General features: G+C 42.8%; 1 protein-coding gene across 3 annotated transcripts in view; it reads left to right on the forward strand.

The window, feature by feature from the left end:
- ASIC1 (acid sensing ion channel subunit 1) overlaps window positions 1-20,771 on the forward strand; it is a 306,638-nt gene that overhangs the window by 210,124 nt on the left and 75,743 nt on the right. For all 3 annotated transcript variants that reach the window (XM_089687318.1, XM_089687319.1, XM_089687317.1), the window contains 2 exons: window positions 15,225-15,375; window positions 15,455-15,582. In XM_089687318.1, coding sequence (XP_089543444.1) covers window positions 15,225-15,375; window positions 15,455-15,582 — 279 coding nt within the window. The remainder of the gene's footprint in view (window positions 1-15,224; window positions 15,376-15,454; window positions 15,583-20,771) is intronic.

Here is a 20,771-nt window from a genome sequence, read left to right on the forward strand (position 1 = left end):
GCTGTTGCTCTAATCTGTTTATTATGTGTTGAGTTGTTAATTGTTAATTGAGTTAATTAAGTCATCTACTGTTTGGTCCTCCTGGAGGTTCTTACATGATGGGATTAGTCTGGTGTTAACTTGACCTTGTTGCCTAATCAGTGTAGGATGTTTATCCCAATGTGTAATGTTTGTTTGTTTTTATTGTTCATGTAGGGACTGCCCCTATTTCTGAATTTCTGAAGTGTATAAAAACCTGTATTTCTGTTCAATAAAGAGTTCCAGTTGCACCCAAGCTAGTGTTGTCTAGTTCTTGGGTGCAAGTCTCAGCTATAATACCTTGGTCCTGTGTCCCAGCAGCGCGGAAGCAGTTCTCTAACGGAGGTGCTCAAGTGGAGTGCCAAGCAGACCGTCAAATTATTGAAGTAACGATGTAAAGATTGTTAGTTTGCCTAATTTAATTACAGCAACAGCATTCTGACCATTCCCACCAAAATGACCACTTTCAGGAAATGGGGGCAGAAATAAATTATTGGTTGATAGCTCACCCATTGTGTGGTTTATGGCCCTTGGGCTCATGAGGTGCAATAAGCAGGATATTGAGTGTCTGTAAAGTTGGCCAAGCACTAGTACAAAAACTTTTTTTTTGCCGGCGTCCAGTGATTGTCGAGCATCTCTGACAGGGGGAGAACTATTTGTAAACAATACAGTTCTCTCCCCTGTCAGCTCCTGCACACTGCTTTGCATGGCTGTGCATAGCACAGCCATACAAAGCAGTGTGCTTACAGTGAAACACACACACAGCCAACATAGTGAAACAGCACACAGTTAACCTTTTGATCGCCCCACATGTTAATCCTTCCTGCCCAGTGCCATTAGTACAGTGTCAGTGCTTTTTATTAGCACTGATCACTGTATCGGTGTCACTGGGCATGTCAGTGACACCAAGTCAGTTCCCCCAAGCGTCAGAATGCCCACTGCAGTCCCGCTATAAGTCGCTGATCGCTGCCATTACTAGTAAAAATTTTAAAAAATTGAAAAATCCCAGTATATATACTGCCATTTGTAAACACTATAACGTTTGCGTAAACTAATTAATTTACACATATTTGGATTTTATTGTTGCAAAGACATGGAGCAGAATACATTTTGGCCTAAATTTATGACGAAATTTTATTTATTTTTTTTTTTTTTTGCTGGACATGTTTAATAGCAAAAAGTCAAAAATATTGTTTTTTTCTCAAAATTGTCGGTCTTTTTTTTTAATAGCGCAAAAAATAAAAAATGTGCAGGCGATCGTATACCACTGGAAGAAAGCTCTGTTTGTGGGGAAAAAAGGACATACATTTCATTTGAGTGCAGCATTGCATGACCGCGCAATTGTCAGTTATGGTAACAGCGCCGTAACGCAAAAAATGGGCTGATCAGGAAATAGGGTAAATCCTCTGGAGGGCAAGTGATTGAAAGAGAAGTTTGGGAACAAAAAAAAACATCTATACCCACCTAGGTGGATGCAGCATTGGTCCAATGCTGCATCTGTCCTCTGCAGCTTCTAAGACTGAGAACTGAGCGAGCAAAGACCACTGATTGCTCAGTTCTCGGTCTTCACTGAGCAGAGAGCCAATTAATGCCAGTTACTGGCTGTGTGCTTTGCCCCTCCAGCGTTCAATGGAACACACTGAGAGACTGAGCCAGCTAGCGGTCCAGGCATCTAGATGGATGCTGTCAGCGGTCAGAACGAAGTGCCAACGATGCCAAGTTATAATGTTGTTGTACCGCAAACAGGACATTCTGTATTTTAAAGCATTTTACCTTAGCCCCTATACCTCCCAATTATGCTACCTAACTCTGACCCTCAGTCACTGACAGATCCTGCTTAATGGGTGCTGGTCTGTGCAGTAGTGTGGCAACAATCCTTTGTCTGCTAACTGTAATTATGGCACACTAATAGCACACTTAGTGAAACGCTAGAAGCATTACTGACAGGTAGTATTGAACATTGGCAATAAACAAATACACCGCTTATGTCTGTGATAAATGATGATGATGCTATGGTACTGAATGACCCAGGATCCCCCAGTGTATTTTGACTGTGACTAATGGCATTGGGCAGCAATGAGAGGAAATGTCTAGCACCGGGGTGTTCAGAAATTGCCAATATTTGTGTTCCTGCAATTCTTTTATAAGGGACTGTTCTGATCATCTCTCTATTATATTCACATCAGGAGACATTTCCACTTGGGTCACTTTGCAGTTACTTTCTGGCACTACTGCTTTTATTTCTATCCCAGTAAAAAAAAAAGTTAATTTAAGTGTGGACCAGTAGAGAAGAAGTCCTTATCTGATCCCATGAAGGACTCATCAGTCTCTACTTACTATAACCCCCTGTATAGTTATATATATGTAGTGCTTCCCATTTAGGAGCCACTGGATTTTGGGTCCTCTTTTGTCTGCACAGCCAGGCAACATGCTTTTTCAGCTTGCCTCTGCAGTCAATAACCAGTCCTTGGTCTTGTTTTTTATGTTTTATTGGGGGAATATAAACTTGGATGAGGATAAGGAGTTATGGGAGTTCAACAACGACTTGGAGGACAACTTCTCTATGTATAACTTACAGCAAAAACGGATCCTAAACTGTTCTCCCTCCGGAATAATGTCAGTCCTTAATGGATCAGTAGCAAATATCCTATCTGCTTTTAGGAGCTCTATGTCCTCTTAGTAGAAATATAGCAACATCTTAACAGTATGCATGAGCTCTATGTCCCCTTTATAGAAATATAGCACCGTCCCAACAGTATGCAGGAGCTCTATGTCCGCTTAGTAGGAAATATAGCAACGTCCCAACAGTATGCAGGAGCTCTATGTCCCCTTAGTAGGAAATATAGCAACGTCCCAACGGTATGCAGGAGCTCTACTGTATGTCCCTTTAGTAGAAATATAGCACCATCCCAAATGTATGCAGGAGCTCTATGTCCCCTTAGTGGAAAATAGCAATGTCCCAACTGTATACAGGAGCTCTATGTCCCCTTAGTAGAAATATAGCAATGTCCCAACTGTATGCAGGAGCTCTATGTCCCCTTAGTAGAAATATAGCAATGTCCCAACTGTATGCAGGAGCTCTATGTCCCCTTAGTAGGAAATATAGCAACGTCCCAACTGTATGCATGAGCTCTATGTCCCCTTAGTAGGAAATATAGCAACATCCCAACTGTATGCAAGAGCTCTATGTCCCCTTAGTAGGAAATATAGCAACATCCCAACTGTATGCAGGAGCTCTATGTCCCCTTAGTAGGAAATATAGCAACATCCCAACTGTATGCAGGAGCTCTATGTCCCCTTAGTAGGAAATGCTAGCATACCTGGCCTCTATAATTGAATCCCAGAGTAAGGGAGGGGTTAGGGTAAGTTGCGGCACTGTCCTTTTTTTAGGTTAAACATTTCATATGGCTGCCTTCTCCCATTGTTGGCTCTGGGGGTGGTAAGTAGAGGTGCTCACACTGTCCCTTGAAATCCTGCTTCTCAGCAAAGACTGCTGTTCAGGCCTCCTGCTGTACAAGTCCTCCCTTGCAATACGGGGTGCCTCCTGGATGAGACTGAAGGGTAGTGGAGATCCCTCTGGTCAAACTGCTCCTTTCCTCCCTTCCTCAGCAATCTATACTCCAACCAGTAACTAACCCTACTGGCCAGGCTCTTCAATATTTATGGGCATTTATTACCACCCAAGCCTCCTGCCTGGGGATTGGTCGAACTCTAGTGGATGTTCAGATCCCTGCCTCTGTACCTCCACCCACTAGCTTCTAAAAGTTTGTGGAAACTTCCAGAACCAGGGGGAGGTGACAGGGGCCTGACCTGCAAAGCCCCCCAGCCCCACATACAGAATGTGGTCGCTGGTGTAAATCAGCCCTAGGTGTCAGGACCAAAAAAAAGAACATTATTAGCAAATCTCTGCACATTTCCCATTGTTTTATCCCTTTAAAAACACTGCAAATTCAGATAAAAAAAGATTTTTAATCTTCCGGAAATCCAGATTGCTTCAACTTTTCCTTTGGCTGAAACCACAAAGCTTCTTCAATACCAAAATCCCAACCAGCATTGTCAGTCCTGCCTGCTGAACTCGAGAACCCCACCTATCTAGGACATTTTTTCAATGGGAACTCAGGGGAACTCAGTTCTGGCACCTCTAGCACTGAATGTATGTAATGGCAAGGGGTGTGGGGTGTGCTAGAGGATCTATTGATGCTGGTGTGGATCTGTTTTTTGTGTAAGGGTCTTTTCACATGGCGTGGACCCGTTTAGCAGATCTGCTTGCTCAGCAGGGGATCTCTTCATGGCTGCAGAGTGAACACAGAGCAACTCACTCTCCTCAATGGGTGGTCGGATGAAAACGGACTGCCTGTTCACTTCCATCCAACCCGATCTGACGGACAGAAAGGAAATTGGATCCCATCCGTCACTTTTTGCCGGATCAGATTGGATGTTGGCGGGTATAAACGGATATGTTTATACCCGCCAACATCCATAGAGGAGAATGGATGTTCTGATCAGGTCCACCTGAAAAATGGGCAGTTGGACCTGGTTAGAAAGTCCATGTGAAAGAGGCCTTAGGGTCTATTTTTGCTGGTGGGGGATCTATTTTTTGCTGGGGGTCTTATATTTCTAGTAGGAATCTACTGTTGAGAAATAAGTTGCTGGCTGCTGGGAGATCTGTTATTGCTGTTGGGGGGCCTAATGATGTTGGGGTAGATCTTTTGTTGCTGAGAGTGATGTTTTGTTGTGGGTAGTCCATTGTTGTTGTGTGGGGGATCTATTGTTGCTGGTGTGGGGTCTATTGTTGCTGAAGTGGATCTATTGTTGCTGGAGTGTTGTCTGTTGTTGGGGGGACCTATTGTTGCTTGGGTGGGGTCTATTGTTGCAGGTGGAGTCTGTTGTTGTGTGGGGGATCTATTGTTGCTGGGGTGGGGTCTATTGTTGCTGGTGGGATCTATTGTTTCTGTCTGCGGGGAGTCTATTTTACTGCTTTTCTTGTTATCATTAACAGATTCTTTACAAACTATTTAGAGCAAACTAAATTTTGCTTTTTTAAACTCAAAAACACTGGACAAAAAAGCTGGTAATATTGTTTTTTAGTAATGTTTAGAAGCTTTTAGAAGCATCAGCATTTGTACAGTACATGTAGGGGGAAAATGCTAGAAAAAAGCTGTTAGGAGCGTTAGGAATAGTTTTTCTGCTGGAAAAACAGTCCATAAAACTCTACAAAACGCTAATAGCCTAAAGAAGGGTAACACTAGGAGTAGAATAAAATGGTAATAACGGCTTCTAGGAGCATGGAGCCTAAGGGAGGGTAATACTAGGAGTAGAATAAATGGTAATAACGGCTTCTAGGAGCATGGAGCCTAAAGTAGGGTAACGCTAGGAGTAGAATAAAATGGTAATGACAGCTGCTAGGAGCATGGAGCCTAAAGTAGGGTAACGCTAGGAGCAGAATAAAATGGTAATGACAGCTGCTAGGAGCATGGAGCCTAAAGTAGGGTAACGCTAGGAGCAGAATAAAATGGTAATGACAGCTGCTAGGAGCATGGAGCCTAAAGTAGGGTAACGCTAGGAGCAGAATAAAATGGTAATGACAGCTGCTAGGAGCATGGAGCCTAAAGTAGGGTAACGCTAGGAGCAGAATAAAATGGTAATGACAGCTGCTAGGAGCATGGAGCCTAAAGTAGGGTAACGCTAGGAGCAGAATAAAATGGTAATGACAGCTGCTAGGAGCATGGAGCCTAAAGTAGGGTAATGCTAGGAGCAGAATAAAATGGTAATGACAGCTTCTAGGAGCATGGAGCCTAAAGTAGGGTAACGCTAGGAGCAGAATAAAATGGTAATGACAGCTTCTAGGAGCATGGAGCCTAAAGTAGGGTAACGCTAGGAGCAGAATAAAATGGTAATGACAGCTTCTAGGAGCATGGAGCCTAAAGTAGGGTAACGCTAGGAGCAGAATAAAATGGTAATGACAGCTGCTAGGAGCATGGAGCCTAAAGTAGGGTAACGCTAGGAGCAGAATAAAATGGTAATAACGGCTTCTAGGAGCATGGAGCCTAAAGTAGGGTAACGCTAGGAGCAGAATAAAATGGTAATAACGGCTTCTAGGAGCATGGAGCCTAAAGTAGGGTAACGCTAGGAGCAGAATAAAACGGTAATAACATCTGCTAGGAGCATGGAGCCTAAAGCAGGGTAACACTAGGACCAGAATAAAACGGTAATAACGGCTTCTAGGAGCATGGAGCCTAAAGTAGGGTAACACTAGGACCAGAATAAAATGGTAATAACAGCTTCTAGGAGCATGGAGCCTAAAGTAGGGTAACACTAGGAGCAGAATAAAATGGTAATAACAGCTTCTAGGAGCATGGAGCCTAAATTTGTTTTTCACAAAAAGGAAGACAGAAGAAAACATAAAATATAAATAGTGGGTCATGCTCTATAGGAGTAAAGTCAATTTGAGGAATTCATGGACATTCACTTTAAAGAAATATTCATTTACTTTTTTATTGCTGTTATCAGTTGTTTCTATTGTGACAGCATCTGAAACAAGAGGCCCATACCAGTGTTTATAAAAACAGCGAGCCCAGCACATTTTAAAGAAAAAAAATCAGCTAAGCACTATTTTTATCTAAACCATCCACATTGCATATCGTATTGCCACTGCAGGAATACAAAAGTCCTTTATGTGAAATGTATGCATACAGTATATGGAGTCCCCATGCCTCTAACCAGTATATATAAATGAAGTCAGGACTCGGCAGTGGTTACTGCTTATGTTCAGCATGCAGAGTTGCCAACTGTCATGGATTACCAGGGACAGTCACGATTTTTAGTAAGGTGTCCCGCTAGAGTCTGTCCCGGGCTTTGTCCTGGAAACTGAGTTGTGCTTGATGGCAACTGCTCTGTCATTGTTTCTAAATATAAACACCGCCGATGGTGAATGTATTTGAAGCTCTGAATCTCCTTTCTGTCTCCCCAAGCTGTCTCCTACATGCTCACGCTGTGCCTTCCTTCACTTTGACCCCCCCCCTTTCTAATCACCAATGCAAAAGGAGCCCAGAGCAGAGTTACTGCTGGCCGCTGCTGATTGCAGGGTGGTGAGCTGAGCTGATGTTCTAAAAGCTGGCAGTCTGTCAGGTCAGAACACAGGAGGATTTTCTTTCAGGACATGAGAAGGGTGACAGGGAGGGTCGGAGAAGAAGGTGAGTGTGTGCAGCCCCCCTCTTCCTCCCCCGCAGACACAAATTATTTTACATTGGGTTGGTTTACTAAAGGCAATTAGGCTGTGCACTCTGCAAGTGCAGTTGCTCTAGAGCAGGGGTCTCCAAACTTTATCAAACAAAGAGCCAGTTTATTCTCCTTCAGACTTTAGGGGGGGCGGACTGTTCCCAGGGGAAGAAATAGTTGGTGTCAGTGAGAGAAAGTCTTCCCCATCGTTGGTGTCAGTGGAAGAAATCATACCCCATCGCTGGTGTCAGTGGAAGGAATTATGCCTCGTTGTTTGTGTCATTGGAAGGAATCATACCCCATCGTTGGTATCAGTGGAAGAACTAATGCCCCATTGTTGGTGTCAGTGGAAGGAATCATACTCCATCGTTGGTGTCAGTGGAAGGAATTATGCCTCAATGTTGGTCTCATTGGAAGGAATTATGCCCCATCGTTGGTGTCAGTGGAAGAAATCATACCCCCATCATTGGTGTCAGTGGAAGGAATTATACTCCGTCGTTGGTGTCAGTGGAAGGAATTATGCCTCATTGTTGGTGTAATTGGAAGGAATTATGCCCCATTGTTGGTGTCAGTGGAAGAAATCATACCCCATCATTGGTGTCAGTGGAAGGAATTATACCCCATTGTTGGTGTCGGTGCAAGGAATTATGCTTCATTTTGGTATCATTGGAAGGAATTATACCCCATTGCTGGTGTCAGTGGAAGAAATAGTGCCCTACTGTTGGTGTCAGTGGTAGGAATCATTCCCCATCGTTGGTGTCAGTGGAAGGAATTATGCCTCATTGTAGGTGTCATTGGAAGGAATTATACCCCATCGTTGGTGTCAGTGGAAGAAAAAGTGCCCCATTGTTGGTGTCAGTGGCAGGAATTATGTCTCATTGTTGGCGTCAGTGGCAGGAATAATGCCTCAAGGGCCATTTAAAGGCAAGCAAAGGGCTGTATCTGGCCCCCAGGCCTCAGTTTGAAGACCACTGCTCTAGAGCAGTGTTTCTCAACTCCAGTCCTCATGGACCCCCAACAGGTCATGTTTTCAGGATTTCCATTATTTTGCACAGGTGATTTGATCAGTTTCACTGCCTTAGTAATTACCACAGCTGTTTCATCTGAGGGAAATCCTGAAAACATGACCTGTTGGGGGTCCATGAGGACTGGAGTTGAGAAACACTGCTCTAGAGGTTAGTAAATGAGGTGAAGCTTCACTTTGCCAAGAATAACCAATCACATGCAAGGAAAATAAAAAATAACAGCAATTTTGCTTGCACATGATTGGATGATGGAAGTCAACAGAACTTCTGCTTGTTTACTAAGCTCTGGAGCAACTGCACTTGCAGAGTACACAATCTAATTGCCTTTAGTAAATTAGCCCCATTGAGGCTATATAGGCATCCCAGGTACTCTGTATGTCCAGATATTGTGAAGTTCATTTATGGCCATGCCATTTAATCCTGTGTTATCCAAACGATGAAGAATGAAGATTGTAAACTGAGCACATAAACTAACAAGTAAAAGCTGTTTGCATGGGAGCACAACTGTATGTACGTTGATTGTTCAGAAAACAATGTGTTCTTATTGAGGATTCTTATTTTGCAGCTGCTCACAGTTAGGCTTGGCTCACACATACAGGTGCAACCAAGTGCAAGCGCGCTTTTCATGCGTCAATGGGAGGCCCTATGCGTGAGCAACACAGAAAAAAGCCACTGAATCTTTTCCAACAACATGCCACACCAAACTACTGCATGGTGTGCCATCAATAATCAGTCATGTGATGGCTGCATTAGTTTTCTGTTCTGCTCTCCTGCACATGAAACACTGTCATACATTCCACACTTATCTCCTGCCCAGCCGGCCATCATTCCCTCCACTCCTGCACTAAATACCCACCAGCATACTCTCCGCCTTCCTTGCCTGCACATACCACCATGCCCTCCATACTACTCTCTTACACATAGTGCTCACTGTCATACACTACTCATTCCTCTTCTGTCCATACAAACTATACAGTCCTCCATGTTCCTGCATTAATTGCCCAGCACACTGCTTCCCCACACATATGGCTTGCTGTCATATGCTGCATACTTCTCTCCCATACATACTGCCCACTGTCATACCCTCCACACTCCTCTCCTGTACATACTGCCCACTGTCATACCCTCCACACTCCTCTCCTGTACATACTGCCCACTGTCATACCCTCCACACTCCTCTCCTGTACATACTGCCCACTGTCATACCCTTCACACTCCTCTCCTGTACATACTGCCCACTGTCATACCCTCCACATTTCTCTCCTGTACATACTGCCCACTGTCATACCCTCCACACTCCTCTCCTGTACATACTGCCCACTGTCATACCCTCCACACTCCTCTCCTGTACATACTGCCCACTGTCATACCCTTCACACTCCTCTCCTGCACATACTACCCACTGTCATACCCTCCACACTCCTCTCCCGTACATACCGCCCACTGCCATACCCTCCACACTCCTCTCCTGCACTTACTGCCCACTGTCATACCCTCCACACTCCTCTCCTGTACATACTGTCCACTGTCATACCCTCCACACTCCTCTCCTGTACATACTGCCTACTGTCATATCCTCCACACTCTTTTCCTGTACATACTGATCACTGTCATACCCTCCACACTCCTCTCCTGTACATACTGATCACTGTCATACCCTCCACACTCCTCTCCTGTGCATACTGTCCACTGTCATACCCTCCACACTCCTCTCCTGTACTTACTGCCCACTGTCATACCGCCACACTTCTCTCCAGTACATACTGATCACTGTGATATCCTTCACACCCCTCTCCTGTACATACTGATAACTGTCATACCCTCCACACTCCTCTCCTGTACATACTGATCACTGTTATACCCTCCACACTCCTCTCCTGTACATACTGATCACTGTCATACCCTTCACACTCCTCTCCTGTAGCTTCTGCCTACTGCCATACCCTCAACACTCCTCTCCTGTTATACTGATCACTGTTATGCCCTCCACACTCCTCTCATGTACACACTGATTACTGTAATACTCTCCACACTCCTCTCCTGTTATACTGATCACTGTCATACCCTTCACACTCCACTCCTGTACCTTCTTCCCACTGTCATACTCTTCTCCTGTTATACCGATCACTGTCATACCCTCCACACTCCTCTCCTGTTAAACTGATCACTGTGATACTCTTCACACTCCTCTCCTGTTATACTGATCACTGTCATACCCTCCTTACTCCCCCTCTGTACATACTGATCACCGCCATACCCTCCACACTCCTCTCCTGTTAAACTGATCACTGTGATACTCTCCACACTCCTCTCCTGTTATACTGATCACTGTCATACCCTCCACTCTCCTCTCCTGTACCCACTGACACTGTCACACTGCCACACTTCTCTACTGGAATACTACTCACTGCCTGCAGTGTTCCTCTAAAACCTTGAGATTAATGTACATGTTAGTGTTTTTTATACTGTTGTCTTTATTTAACCAAGACAACAGCTCTCATATATACTGCTCAAAAAAGTAAAGGCACACTTTAAAAATACATCAGATCTCAATGGGGATAAATCTCATGCTTGATATCTATACTGATAGGAACGTAAGGGTGCGCCATCGTTTGATGGAAATGAAAATGACCAATCTACAGAGGACTGAATTCAAAGACACCCCGAAAATCAAAGTGAAAAAATTATGCAGCAGGCTAGTCCATTTTGCTGAAATTTTATTGCAGCAACTCAAAATGGTACTCAGTAGTTTGTATGGCCCCCACGTGCTTGTATGCATGCCTGACAACTTCGGGGAATGCTCCTAATGAGATGACGGATGGTGTTCTGGGGTATTTCCTCCCAGATCTGGACCAGAGCATCACTGAGCTCCTGGACACTCTGAGGTGCAACCTGGTGGTGTTGGATGGACCAAAACATGATATCTCAGAGGTGTTCTATTGGATTTAGGTCAGGCAAGTGTGGGGGCCATTCAATGGTTTCAATACCTTCATCCTCCAGGAACTACCTGCATACTCTCGCCACATGAGTCCGGGCATTGTCATTCACCAGGAGGAACCCAGGACCCACTGCACCAGTGTAGGGCCTGACAATGGGTCCAAGGATTTCATCCTGATACCTAATGGCAGTCAGGGTGCCATAGTCTAGCCTGTAGAGGTCTGTGCGTCTCTCCATGGATATGCCTCCGCAGACCATCACTGACCGACCACCAAAACGATCATGCTAAATGATGTTACAGGCAGCATAATGTTCTCCACGGCTTCTCTTGACACTTTCACCTCTGTCACATGTGCTCAGGGTGAACCTGCGCTCATCTGTGAACAGCACAGGGCACCAGTGGTGGACCTGCCAATTCTGGTGTTCAATGGCAAATGCCAATCGAGCTCTATGGTGCCGGGCAGTGAAAAAATGTCAGTGGCCTCCACCTGTAAAACCATTCCTGTTTTGGGGGTTGTCTCATTATTGCCCATCTACTGCAGATGTTGTTAATTTCATTAATGCAAAAGCAGCTGAAACTGATTAACAACCTCCTCTGCTACTTAACTGACCAGATCAATATCCCAGAAGTTTAACCGACTTGATGCTGTACTGTAATTAAAAAGTGTTCCTTTAATTTTTTTGAGCAGTGTAAATCCCACCCACTTTCAGATGCCATTGTCACAAGATAATCAATGTTATTCACTCTACCTGTCAGTGGTCATAATGTTATGGCTGTGTATAAATCAGTGTATATCCACCTGCTAGGCACTGAGCTAAGACAGTCTTCTGCCTGGAAGGCATAACATTAGGATATGCATCTGCCTGGAAGGAATCATGTTGGGAAAAACTGTGCATTTGCCTGGAAGCAGTCACAACTGACTATTTCAATTTATTGCATTGGCACGTTTTAAATGCTTGCGTTGGTTTTTGGACTTCCAGCTGCAATCCAGTGCCTCCATCTACGAGTTTTATTTATTTTGGCACAGATAAGTTTAATTATTTTAACTTAGTGATAAGTTTTCTTTGCTCTTTACATATGGAATATAAAATATTATTGCATGTAATAATGTTCTGCTGGCACATCTTAGAACGCCAATGTGTTATGTTAATGGAGATTTTCTAATTATGTACATTGCTCTTCATATCACTCTATATTATTATTATACAGTATTTATATATTAGGGCAAAACAACCCAGGGGCTGTAGTGGTAACACCACCATCTAGTTAGTAACAGTGAAAACTACAGTATTTTCTCTGTACTCCAATCATCACGCAGCATATGGAAGAAATTCAGCTTTACTACTTAGCAATTTCAAAATAATTGTTTTTTTTATGACTTTAATGTCCTCTTAAATGGCGGTCTCTGAAAGTTGTATATTGGAGCCGTAAGTGCAGCGTTATAAAACATTGCAATCTTTTCCATGATACAAGTACTGGGAATCGAAGCAAGACACTAACCTACAGGCTGGAATCCTTCCATCTTGCTAACAGCTATTTATACACTTGACTTGCAAGAATATATCTAATTTTGTTTAAAACCCTTTAATGACCTCTCCGGTCACAACACGCACCACTAATGAATGCAATGGATTAACTAAGCGCAATAAAGAAGTGTGCTTTATTATTTTGGGCCTGACAAAGTGGCTTGACTGTGATTGTAAACCTGGTCTAGCCACTTTATCTTGCTTTGCCTCCGAGGTTAAAAAAAAAAGTCCGGAGTCTACAGGACAAGCTGATTATCTTTGAACATTCCATGAAGAGATCTAAGCCCTCTCTAAGGCCCCGGCATAAAATTTAATTGCCTGTCCACTTGGCTTGCCGGATGTGAATGCTGGGATGATAAGCCATTATTCAGCATTATATGACATTTATGAATTTGTAGCCTTCTATTGCTCATCCCCTCTCATTGCTTTGGAGAAGACGTCTACATTTTCATTGTCTCATGAAAAAAAGTGATTAATCTCTTTTTTGAATGTCGAGAAGACTGGGGAAGATGTGCCATAAAAGGGTCATAAATTCAAAGAAAAATTCAACTGAATTAGTTTTTTTTAAATTCTTTATATTTTTCAGTTTTTCCATGTCAACATAATGTACAAGTAAACAACAACGTCATCAGTACATGAAAAATGATATAGGTGTCACATGGGCATGTTCAATAAAGATTATTATTATTATTATTATTATACAGGATTTGTATAGTGCCAACAGTTTGCTCAGCGCTTTACAATATAATGGGAGACAATACAGCAACAATACAGTTCAATACAAGAAGGATAGGAGGGCCCTGCTCCTCGGAGTTTACAATCTAGGAGGGAGGGGCTAGTGGTACAAAAGGTAGTAACTGTGGAGGATGGACTGGTAGGAAGAGTAGAAGATTCCATTGTTAGCTGATGGCAGGATAGGCTTCCCTGAAGAGATAGGTTTTCAGAGATCGCCTAAAAGTGAGCAGAGTAGGCGATAGTCTGATAAATTGGGGTAGAGAATTCCAGAGGATGGGGGAAGCTCTGGAGAAGTGCTGGATACGAGCATAGAAGGAGGAGACAAGGGAGCTAGAGAGCAGGAGGTCATGCGAGGAGCGGAGAGTATGGTTTGGGTGATATTTGGAGACAAGATCAGTGATGTAATTTGGGGCAGAGTTATAAATGGCTTTATATGTTAATGTTTTGAATTTTATCCGTTGGGCAACGGGAAGCCAGTGGAGGGATTGGCAGAGAGGGGATCTACAGTATAATAAAGATCATCTCCAGTTAAGTCATCAAACACAAGTTATAGGGGCCCAATTTAACACATGATCTATAGACATATGCATTAACAGAAGTTATGATCTGCGGGCCAACTCTTTTGCAATCAACAGAATATAAAAATATTTTGAGGAAACAGAGAGAAAATAAGGGGGAAAGAACCAGGAGAAGTGGGGTGAGAAGGGGGAGGTGAGAACCACTAGTGTACCCTGGGAGGGACCCCTATCTAGGTCAGGGGCAGGGGCTGGTTAAGGAGCAACCCCGAAGGTAACAAAATGCCACCCAGATTTTATGCAAGGGGAATGCCCAAGGTCTTCAAGATGGGAGAGGCATGACTCTTGAGGTTCTTATTGTTTGATAGGAGGAAAAACCTGAGAATTCAAACCATGTGAGGGGGGGGAGCAGGTCAAAGAAGATGAATTTCCAATTGCCGCACATCATCAAGACTCGAACGTAATCTAAATGAACATGGCTTCAGCCTGGCTCCATCCAGACTGTGTACTTTTTGTCTCCCACATTAGGACTCAGCTGATGACTATCTTTCCTTCTGTTGTAACAGCGGCTCACGATGCATAAATTCCCTCTACCATATTGAGTCCCCACTTCCATGGCTTAGCCTAGAGGCAGGCTGAAACGTGTTGGTGTGTGGCCTGGAGATAGTCAGGCTGAAGATGGCTTCATTTACATTACATTTGGGTCATGTTGGTGTGTGGCAATTGGAAATTTCCCTTCTTTGTGTGAATTGAGATGGGACAGGCTCTCCTCATGCCAGCACCCCTCTATTTGAGCACCAGAGCTACAGATGAGAACCTTGAGCAGCACCCAAAGCTTTCTGAATCCAAGGGAGCCAGATGTTTTGGTACTATACTTCTCCTTTATAAAAAGTGGTTGTAAGCTCCTCTATCTTGATTTCAGAGATTCTGGAAAACCACATGCAGGTTCTAGGAGACATTGATTTCCATGGTGCTGGAAGACATACTGAATGTATTTTTTAATGATCCTGAATAGCAGGTATCTTGTCAACTACTTGGGGACTACAACTCCAAACATAACCTGCGAGTCAGTGTCTAAGTAGGTATACATGGACTTGCAGCTCTCATTTCACATGAAATCTGGTAGATAGGCGAGGTAAACACCAGAGATGAATTCCATTATTGTTCAGAGGACAATAAACTCTGTATTTCATATGGCCTTGAAATGAACCCTGGATTATAACTTATTTCTTTCTGTCCTTTCTGACAGGTTTTTACGAGATACGGCAAGTGCTACACTTTTAACTCAGGCCAGAATGGCCGTACACCCTTAATTACCACTAAAGGCGGCACAGGAAACGGATTGGAGCTGATGCTGGATATACAGCAAGATGAATATTTACCGGTTTGGGGAGAGACTGGTAGGTAGATTCACCTGCTTTCACTAACCTGGTATTTGTGTATAGACAGTTGTGTTATTGTTTGGTCTCCATATTGCAGATGAGACATCCTTTGAGGCTGGAATCAAAGTCCAGATTCATAGTCAGGATGAGCCTCCCTTCATAGACCAGCTTGGATTTGGTGTGGCTCCGGGATTCCAGACGTTTGTGTCTTGCCAGGAACAGCGAGTATGTATACCCTACAGTTTCTTATAGGTAGTTAAAGCATATTTACGCTTTTGAGAAAGCCAAATTATATGTTTGTTATGTGTTCCCCTTCACACAGCATGCCTAAAAAAAATGTTTTCACAAATAATTCTTATCTTTTAATTTCTCAGTAGAAGGTGTCATGGTTGACTGCAAGATTTTTTGACCAATGTTAGAGCGAGCCTGTCCCAGGTCTGTCCTCATGAACATACATTGCAAGAAGCCCAGCCTCTACACCTTTAACCCTTTGTTAGGACAGTGTTCAAATCTAGTTACTTTTGATACTGAAGATCTTCATGCATAGTACAAAGAGGGTTAAAGTGTTACTAAACCCAGGACCCTGCATTCACTATATCTGGTCTCCCACAGTACACAGAACATGGAAATTAAATTATTTTAATAAATCTAAACTGCTAAATACCCTTTCCCATCAGCAGTTAGAGCAGTTTTGTGACTTCTATCAGTGTGCAGCAGAGCACTGGTTAAAGTTTTTGAAGGAGGAATTTTCACATGCACTCTCCCAAGAAATAAAAAAACCTCTCTAGCAATACACACCAAACTGAGCATGTGCAGCTTGCCCCCAAGGCTCTGTTGTATCAGCAGATGGATTGGGGACTGTGGAAGAAGGGGAGGATCAGAGAAGACAGGATCAAACAGCCTTTTTACACAAATCAGAGGATTAACCACCTTAGGTTCCACAGTGAGTGTAACAAGTATGCTTTACTGCATATACAGACTGTTGTGGGTTTAGTAACACTTTAATTATGGCAAACACAGCTCCCCAGCCCCCTCATAAACAAAGAGAACTACCTAGGATTGTTTTCTTACTTTAGGGTCAGAATAAAGCATCATAACCTCTTCCTGCTGGCCTAACACATATATGCGGCCTCTTGGCAGGTGGGCCTAAAAGGCCATATATATATGCGTACTACAATGTACACAATCCTATGCTGAGAGCATCCTCCCAGCACAGTTGCCAGCGGCTAATGGTAAGCTCCCAATCTTTACTTGCGATCGGGAGCTTTCAGATCATGTGACTGCTGTGACAGCCAATCACGGTGGTCACATGATCAGAAAGCCTGCCTACCTCCTGGCATCTGAAACCTCCTAAAGGTCCATGAGGTGCCGGCGGAAAGGGGTTAAAAAGGTAAGCCGCAGTATTCAAATATTTTTTTTAGTTATGCTATGTGAATGGGCACATGTAACAAATATAAAGTGGGTGTCATCCCAATTTGGCTACAAAAGTGGAAATACACGTTATGGTGAACCTGTGCTTTACCTATGCCATCACAACGTACCATGTCAGCACATGAGCATGCAGCACATTGAATGACTCCTAGGGGCTGATTTACTAAAGGCAAATAGACTGTTCGCTTTGGAAGGCAATTTTCTCTTAGCTTAGCAAATGGGGTGAAAATCCACTTTGCAAAGAATACCCAATCACATGCAAGGAAAAACAGTATTTTTGCTGGCACATGATTGGATGATGGAAGTCGGCAGGCCATCACTTCATTCACTAAGCCAAGGGTAAGTTCCCTACCCAATTGCAATTTCCTTTGCAGAATGAACTGTCCCTCTGCCAATAGTGTATCACATCCTTAGTATTGCCCTTCCTTCTCCTAGAACTGCTTACTGAAGGCTGTTATCAAGGCAGATTCTGGTACTGACACTAAAAATACATTTATTATTAAACACATTATACATTTTATGGACATAGATTATATGAGCACATAACCACTGTTATTTTTTCTTGTATCTGCCTCGAGTTCAGCTTTAAAACTGAAGTACAGGCACTAAAACTTTTTTTGAAATATATTCTGCAATATCCACAACGGATACAAATCCACTATGCATGCACCAAATGCTAGCCCACTGCAAGCCAAGGTATTACTTTGTGAAAGTAGTGATGACATCATTACTGCATTGTACATTGCCTGTGCAGAGAGTGGAGCTGTGGGAGGGACCCAGCAGGCCCCACCTACTGCAGGCTGCCTGCAGAAAACTACAGGAGGAGGCGGAGACAAGACCAGACAACCTACACAAGCAGACAGAGCAGCAGTGAGCGGTCTTTTCTACATGACATTTCTCTCTGGATTACTACACAGATCTGGAAGAAATACACAAAACACACCAAGATTCAGGAACACACATGAATGTATTTAGACAATATTCAGCTCTAGTCACCGATCACACCACTGTGATTTAAAATCGTGAGATTTGTGTGCAGTTTCAGCGCAATTTCAGATAGGATTTTTAAGACTTTATTGATTTTCAATGATTTCTTGCAATTTGCAGTGCAATTTCCATTATATTCTATGTACGTGAAATCACAACAAAACTGCAGAAAAAGCAATGCAAGAACTACTTTAGAAATCGCGCTGCAGCAAATCGCACATGTTAAGACACTGACATTCATATTCATTAGATGCAATTCCAGGTACCATTTTATCGCACCTGAAATCACACCGGTATGACCGGGCACTAAAGCTGGCCATACACGCATAGATTTATTTTCAAGAATTTTAGTTTCAAGAATATTCATTTGATTTTCTGATCATTAGTGGAGTCAAATCGATGTTCATTTTCTACAACAGTGACGGGAAAATTCGAGGGGCTGGAAGGAAAATTTTCTCAATCAAACAAATTTTTCGGCCAATGTATGTGGTTATTGTTTAGAGATCACATTCATTTTAAAGTCGCATGTAAAAAGCAAAAGACAGTTTTCGTCCTTTCATCGAATGTTCAAAGAATTTTCATACGACTTTTCTTACAAATATTTTGTCTGAAAATCTACATGTGTATGGCCAGCTTTAACCACTTGCCCCCCTCCGCCCTGTAGCAGAAATACTGCTATAGGGTGGCAGGGCTGCTCAAAATCATGTATATATACTTGATTTGCATTTCCAGGTAGGGGGCGCAGGTGCTCCGCCCTACCTGTGCCGCTATTGGCAGCTACAGATGTCAGTCACCGGGTCCTGGCACTCGGCAATTGTCGGGGAAAGCAGACATCGGAGAGACCTGTGTGTAAACAACACAGGTCTCTACCCTGTCAGCATGGACATGCTGCTTTGTATCTCTCTGCATGCCTCCCTAGTAAAACACAACAAAGCACACAATGTGAAACACACACACAACACACAGTTAACCCTTTGATTGTCCCAGATGTTAACCCCTTCCTGCCCAGTGTCATTAGTACAGTGTCAGTGCTTTTTATTAGCACTGTATTAGTGTCACTGGGATGTTGGTGGCAGTTAGTTCCCCCCCCCAGTGTCAGAATGCCCGCCGCAGTCCCGCTATAACTCGCTGATCACCACTATTACTAGTATGAAAAAAAAATTCCAGTATCTATACCGCCATTTGTAAACGCTATAACTTTCACGTAAACCAATTAATTTATACGTATTGGCATTTTTTTTTTAGCAAAGACAGGTAATACATTTTGGCCTAAATTTATGACGAAATTTGATTTTTTAAATTTTTTTATTGTATATGTTTTATATCAAAAAGTAAAAAATATATATATATATTTTTGTTTTATAGCAAAAAGTAAAAAATATATATATTTTTTTTTGTAGCCTCCCTGTTGGTATTCCTGAGTGTAGGTCGGGGTAAAGTTTCAGTACCACAAGCTGTAACCCCGAGCTACACTCGGGAATACCATTCAGCACTGCTCCGGGATCTGTTCTTCTCTTACCTTGTCCTGCGCTCCCGCGATGTCCCTCCTGCAGTGTCCCCTGTAATGTCCTCCGGTGGATGCTGGCATCTGTCTTCTGGGTTCCGCCCCCTGCGACATCAGGACGTATGGGGATGGAGCAGCGGGAAATTTTAAAAGGACAAAAAGTGACATTCACTAAATTCACTAAAATCACATAGTATAACATTACTGTATCAAACCATTTCACATACATTTTGTCCCGAGTGCTTTGTCCTGTGCCCTTTCTTTTTTGTACTGTTCTTTCTGCCTGGAAACTGAGAAACGTCCATGGAGTCCAAAAAGCGTCCCTTTAGGTCAAAAGGGGTTTTAGATCAGCTAGAGAACAGCGATAGTAAATCAGAACCACTTGCAGAATTGAGTGATAATGATTCGTGGGGAAATTCATCATCAGACACTGAAAACGATTTTGCGACTTTGCTCAGTGATGTGCGAACTTGGCGCTATATTTCAAATTCCAGTGTTTTTGGTTTGATTATATTATTGAATTAAATTTATTATTATTATATTATTATTTTTTATGATTATTTATTAAATTATAATTTATGATTTCGTGTTTCAAATTTTAACATACCCGGGATGTTTACTAGACTCTTGTTCGGACAGATTTCAGTGAGTTATTCCTAAAAATTACAGGCCTACAATAAAAAAAATACATATTTCCATGCAAAAAAATGTACCGCTTTGAGCACAGAAATATGGACATAATCAGACCGCTAGGGAGGTTAAATTGTAGGTCTTTTTTTGTTTATAGCGCAAAAAATAAAAACTGCAGAGGCAATGAAATACCACTGAAAGCTCTATTTGTGGGAAAAAAGGATATAAATTTCATTTGGGTGCAGCGTTGCATGACTGCACAATTGTCAGTTAAAGCAACGCAGCGCCGTATCGCCCTCTGGAGGGCAAGTGGTTAAAGTAAATTATTAATACTAAACAAAAGTTACGTCCCAGTCCTGCCTTAAGATATCAGATTCCTTTAAAACGTGGAGTCGGACTTTTAGTGACACGGTAGATTCTCATATTGGGGCTCCGTTTATAGACCGTTATTTTATAAAGTAGCAGGCTTACAACATGATATGATATAGTGTACTTTGTCAGACACTTGAGACTCAGAAAAGGTCAGTGTCATGGAGAGCTATGACATTGGAGAGGGGAGGGGAGTGGAACCATGGAGAAAAACAGAAACAGGGCCCAGGGGCAACACACAAATCCTGCCCGCAATGTCACATGGCACATACACATGCATGTAGCTGCAGCTATGTACGTGTCAGCTATAGTTAATGAATACGAGTCTCACTTCTGACATAGTCTGCTGGAATCAGCGGTAAATATCAGAATCCCAACAGAGGATGGCCTGCCTCCTCTATTTCTCTGGTTTCCTTATAGTCCCTCATATATTTTTTTTTAAATCCTAAAATACGAAATGATCCGTAAATGTGAATTAAAGTTAGTTACTTAT

Source organism: Staurois parvus, unplaced genomic scaffold (genome assembly GCF_062004578.1).
Source record: "Staurois parvus isolate SC_StPar_1 unplaced genomic scaffold, SC_StPar_1.0 ptg000422l, whole genome shotgun sequence".
NCBI classification, from domain to species: Eukaryota; Metazoa; Chordata; class Amphibia; order Anura; family Ranidae; genus Staurois; species Staurois parvus.